Below are 6,000 nucleotides of genomic sequence, written 5' to 3'. Positions count from 1 at the left end.
AAAAAAACCCTTTACCAATTTCGGTATTGTAGGTGAAAGACATGACCCTTGAAATTTTGAAAATTGTAAATTTACGATTTCATACTACTTTCATCCTCCATAAAATTCAGGCTGTGCATGCATATTTCCTAGAGAAATGCACAGTCTGCTGGTATTGGTACCAAATCCCCATAGTAAGCAAAATATATTTTTCACCATAAAAAAATAATACTAGAAAGTGTAAGGTTCAAATTTATTTCCACTATAAGTAATCATACAAAAGGGTTTGCATTCAAGGTGCAACGCAAACTTAATTTTTCTATAGCTGAAAAGCAGTTCTATACAAACGTACCTCAGATGTTTAAAATCATCTTTCAGAACTGTTACAGTATTCACAAATACCAACAATGGTCAATATTTAAAGTTCTCCACATACATACAGGTCGAAACTCCTGATAATACTCACTCCAATGATTCGTACTTTGCAACAAAATTACACATAAAAAAAAAAAGGAATGAGGCAAATTTGCTGTTTCCGCAGTTTCTTCCAGCGAACAGCTTTATTCTTGACAATAAATAGTTAAATACAACAGTTCTCAATGTAAGGCAGCTTATGCACGGAAAGTCCTCACAACACGTATCACATACTGCCTGCATATTGGGCACTCGCTCATCTGTTTTCCGCATGACGTGCAAGTAGCCATGTGACCGCACTCCAGCATCACACAATCTATTGGAGCATCCATGCATATCTTACAAATATCATTGTATGAAAGGGAATCCACAGCTGTGAAGGGAAAAATGGAGTTAGTTACTTCTCAGAAATAAGCAAACTCAGTTTCGTTATTACCAGGGAACGGGTTTATATGTAGTAAAACTGTGCTCAATATGTAATACAATACATACGTACTTAGTTATTTTCACCAAAATATGAAGTTAAATATGGACCTAAAATTGTAAAAAATTTACCTTTTTAATAATATAAGATACTACACGAGCTCCATAAAATATACTCTTAGCACTGTAACTATTACTGTCTTGAAGAGAAAGCAAAAGCAAACCCCATAAGTATGTAACAAAATCTTTGCTTATGGCGCTACTATCAGGTGCACACCAAGTAGCGAGGGTGGGGTTAGCAATGGGCTGCTCGACTTGAGACAATCTTCTTGTCTATGCTCGAGCCCTCATTCTCTGTTGTTGACACAATTGTAAATAAAAATTTCAAGTGTTTTACAATAATATACGAAAACAGTTGGGAGGTGTAAAATTGAAATGACAGAAAACTTGTAATTAAAGTAAGTGGAGAGTATAAAAAAGGTCGTAAACTTTTGTGTTTGTTTAACTTCGATTCTGACTGTCAGTTATTGCATAAATATGGATAAATGTTCTGAAATATGGAAATAATATGTAAAAATAACTAAAATATGAGTAAAAACCTAAATATAGAAATAAAAACTGATTTTTCAGCTTCATACATAAATATGTATTTGCATATAAATTCGTTACCTGGTTATTACATACCAGATGTATGGATAATGAATGCCTCAGTGTAGTTTATCCTGAGCTAAGTTATATGAAAACAATTTAACCAGGGGTAAACAAAACTAAAAATAATTCAGGTGCAAGCCTTCTTTTTTTCAGGAGTCAGAATATCTATGTTCTTAAAGGTTCGCATAACCACTTTTTTATAGATGCAAAATAATCTAACAGTTATTTGTAGGGTTTTTTATTTTATCTGAGACGTTTCACAGATAAACCACTAGAAATAACTGTGTTAGATTATTTTGCATCAGGAGCCAGTTTTTTTTATTTTTAAATATTGGCTAAGAAAAAACATGAATCAAACTACGATAAAGATACACATTTGAAATGAGACCTTAAAACATTTAATTTACTAATTAATACAAGATTGGATTAACAGAAATTCATTTCTTAAGACAGACTCATCACAATAACCATCAGTCAGCTCCCCCTCATCCTCATGAAATTGCATTATGTAGTGTGTATTTGATTTTACACCAAAATATAGAAACACACAATCAACAAAAATATATACTGTACTCCGCCAGGGGTCCCAGGTTTGAATCCTGACCTGGGCATGGGAGTTCTTCACAACTGTCCCTTCATCAATTTTATCACTCATCCTCATCTTCGCAATTAGTCAAAAGTGGCAAAAAAAATCAAAATATTAACAAAATACTGTATTTTTGGAAACTTAATAGCCAAAATTACGTAATTATGGACAATAAAATGTACACAACGGTATTTCCCCTTCAACTTTTCTTTATTCTTGCGAGGAACATTTAATGGCAAGAATCCGCAGAAAGTTGTGGGGCACAAATAAAACAAATATTCCGCTTTGTAGTCGATGAATCATCTCAAACTTTCTCTACTTCTATGTTGAACTCATCTCAGAAAATAGATGCATAACTTAAAATTACAATCATCCTAAAAATAATTATAAATTAGTTACTAATTATCAATAATAGTAATTCGCTGTGATTATTATTTAGATCCCAGCACAATTTATCAGCATTTAGAATTTCACAGATTAAACAGCTTTTTCTCATTGGAAAGTTGGCAACACAGGGCAGGAGCCATCTGCTTTCCTGCATTCTCTCCAAGGTCTTGGCGAGAACCCCGATTGTGTTGGTGCATGCAAAACATGCTGGCGGAGTCTGCATTGTCACGGAAAACTACCCCGACAAAAGAATTGTACGTGTGCAAGCATGCTAAAGGCACTTCACACAATGACATTGCCATAAAAAAAATACACCCTGTTCTCACACATGGCAGTCAGGTGTCTTACTAATTGAATCACTCCGCAACAACTTCTATCACTACATTTTCTGTTAAATTGCCAAACACCTCATGTGAAGGGACCACCACTCTGGTAGCAGATGAAATTACTAAATGTTTATGTTAACCCTAGCTTATCTGACGGGGGCTGCCAGTCCACCTCTTATTTGTTTTTCCACTGTGAACATTTCTATTAACAATTGGAAATAAATAAATTACACTGTTTCCTAAAGTGTTCCTAATGTTTCTGTATTACTAAAAGTAGTAATTAGAAGACAAAATTCATGCGGTGAGGCCTACCAGCTTCTCCCCCCCCCCTATGTTATGTGTTCTGACATGCCACTCATGCAAGTGACATAATAATTGGTTCTTGACTTGTTATTAATGGTATTTTTATAATTATTATAATCGCCATATAACTGCACCCATATATAAAAAAGGCATTGATGCAAAATTAATGTTTTTCGAGTTTTAGTGAATGATAAAAAAGTGTGTGCAACACTCGTGCAAGTAACAGTAAATAATTGGTTCTTGTATTTAGCTTGATGGTAATTTTTGTAATTATTATCTAACTGCACTCATGTAAACAACAAAGGAAGCAGTGACTCAATAGCAAAATAAGTTTCTTGAGATTTAGTGATGAAAAAAATGTGTAGGCCTTCAAACAATCCTCCTTCGGGTAAGCTAGGATTAATTCAGCTCTCCCTCCTTTCTTTTCCCATCTCCATACCTTTCTTTCCGTGTTGCACATCAGTCCACAACCTCCTCACTTTCTCCAACAGCTCCTGCTTCTCGCAGCATCCCTTGTAGGTCACTCGGTTACTGGCAAGCAGCTCTTTCAGCTGTTTCACAGTTAGAACATCAAGGTCTCCAATCTGCTTAATGTCCTTAAGAGTGAGGTGGCCGTCAGTGGGAAAGGAAACCTACAAAATAATAACCACTATATTTTCACCTTGGAAGAAATCACAAACGTTTGATATGAATTCCAATACAGTGGTAAATATTTTGTGTAATCATCAAGGAGTCTTTTATTGTTGTTGTTTGAGTCAAACCTTTATGGAACTCTGGCTTATTTTAATGCTTATTATGTGATATCGGATAAGATATAGGCCAACTAGTTCCTGCAATTGTAAGTAATCTAAAAGCAATTATAATACTAACTACTTTGAACAGTGTTCATCATGAAAGCAGACCTCCTATGATGGACTCGTTAGAATAGTGATGACAGAGGTCCAGGATTCGAATCGTGGCCTGGGCATGGGTGTTCTTTGATTGATTGATTGATTTGGTGTTTTAAGTCCACTTTATGCACAGTAAGGCCAATCGGGCCTGGACCTACAGTTTAAAGTGGGATCCGAACCACTATGTATCGAACCCGGGACCCCTTGATTACAAGGTGATGACGCAACCTGCATTTACAATAACATTTTATAGAGACCCTACACCACTTGCATAGCTGAATGGTTAGTACTCTCGTCTTTGATGCAAGTCAAGAGTTTTCAGTCCACTTGATGCTCAGATAAACTCATCAGAACTGGACCCACAGTGTATAAGTGGGATCTGAACCAGGGGTGCCCACGGACAGGTTTTGGGGGGAGGGGTTTCTCTTGTTTTCTGTGATAGAAATTAGACTAAATAAGCAATACAGAATTGGACAGAAGTTGAACTTTGTTAACATTTAAGAATCAATTTGTATAATGCTAAACTACGGGTATAAGTATTACTTGGGAGGGGGTCAATGTCCGGCTCTTACATATTAAGTCTTAAATTGTCAGGTGAATTCTTGTGGAGAGATTAAGCATTAAACTCGGGGAGGAGGGACACTATACAGCTCTTGAATATCAATGTTAAGTCTTAGATTATCAGGGAATTCTTGAGGGGGAATATCCAGATATTGGATATCAATATTAAGTCTTACATTGGCACAGAATTTCTACAGTAAAGGGGTATTGAAGTTTCAAGTTGGGGGAAACAAACATTTTATCACTTTGGTTTAAAAATTATGTTGATCATGTTTAGGCTGCCATTTTTCTTGATCATTTGGAAGTCATAATCACAACCATCCAACTTTGTTCCTTCTTTCCTAAAAGTCACATCGGATACATGAAAAAGAAGTGGAAGTTATAGCACCGACTGATAAATAAGAAAAGGGGGATTTGTATTTTTGTTACTTTAGATTGCTTTCCTCCTCTTTTGACTAATGTGGATGAATGATTGTTAGAGATGGTAATAAGACACACAGCAGCAGCTATCGGGGAAAACAAGGGGGTGCCACAAGTGGTGAGGCAAAGTGGGTATAGAACGAGGAAAAAGAGAAAATGTTGGGAGTAAACGCCACTGAGCCCTGTGAAAATAAGTATTCACCCTTTATTAAATTAGTATTATTGCCAGTTTCGAAATAAATACCCTAAAAATGTTCTTCCTCGCTTCGCTTGCAATATTGCTCATTTTGTACTGAATGAGAGCAGAAGAGGCAGAACTGACCTCTCTTGAAAATATGTACTACATTTTAGGTAACAGCACATGATTTACATACCCTTTCTGGTGATCCTTTGCCTATTATTTATATATATATTTGTATGTATGTGTAAAGGACTTCAGATGAAGCTCATGTTTTTTTTGGGGGGGGGGGAGACATGGAAATAATATTTTCTTTTTTGTTAGTGTATTTTTTTCTCAAATATTCCACTCCTCCTTTCGTGTATTTCATGTGTGTTGGATTATAGGGAACAGGGTGGCTCTGTCCCGGTGGATGATAAAACATTTTGGGGGGAGGGGGTAGAAGAACTTCAGACAAAGCGTAGGGAATGTTTAGGTCGTGAAGAATATTGGGCCTTTTTTTTTGTGAATTATTATGCCTTGTTTGTCATATTTGCCATGTGTACATTATAGTTTAGAAGATAAATTATTCTGTGGTTCTGATTAAGACTTTTCCGCATTTAAGTTGCATTGATTTCATGGCATTTTGGAGGTAGTGTTACGAATCTGTATACCAGGAAGTGAGACATTACCATCACTCAGCCACAGATATAATTCTTACATAAAGGATATAATCATAAACACAAATAAAATAACCACGAAAAATTACACTGTTGGCTAGTAGCATTCTTTAAATGGCGGGGTTTAAGGGGTACCTTCCACATAGGGGTCCAAAAGTCAACCTCACTTCCATGTAGTACACCCTGGACTGTAGACTAACGAGGCTCTGGCGACTGGCACTAT

General features: G+C 36.1%; 1 protein-coding gene across 5 annotated transcripts in view; it reads right to left on the bottom strand.

The window, feature by feature from the left end:
* Nucleotides 1-218: 218 nt before the first annotated feature.
* LOC145992131 (E3 ubiquitin-protein ligase rififylin) overlaps nt 219-6,000 on the bottom strand; it is a 122,474-nt gene continuing 116,692 nt past the window's right edge. For all 5 annotated transcript variants that reach the window (XM_083128385.1, XM_083128386.1, XM_083128388.1 and 2 more), the window contains exons 5-6: nt 3,509-3,701; nt 219-766 (exon numbers count right to left, since the gene is read on the bottom strand). In XM_083128385.1, coding sequence (XP_082984511.1) covers nt 591-766; nt 3,509-3,701 — 369 coding nt within the window. In that variant the 3' untranslated portion in view covers nt 219-590. The remainder of the gene's footprint in view (nt 767-3,508; nt 3,702-6,000) is intronic.

This window comes from Lepisma saccharinum, chromosome 9 (genome assembly GCF_977018435.1).
Source record: "Lepisma saccharinum chromosome 9, izLepSacc3.1, whole genome shotgun sequence".
NCBI classification, from domain to species: domain Eukaryota; kingdom Metazoa; phylum Arthropoda; class Insecta; order Zygentoma; family Lepismatidae; genus Lepisma; species Lepisma saccharinum.
Note: the sequence above shows the minus strand (reverse complement) of the source record. Positions and strands in the feature narration are given on the sequence as shown.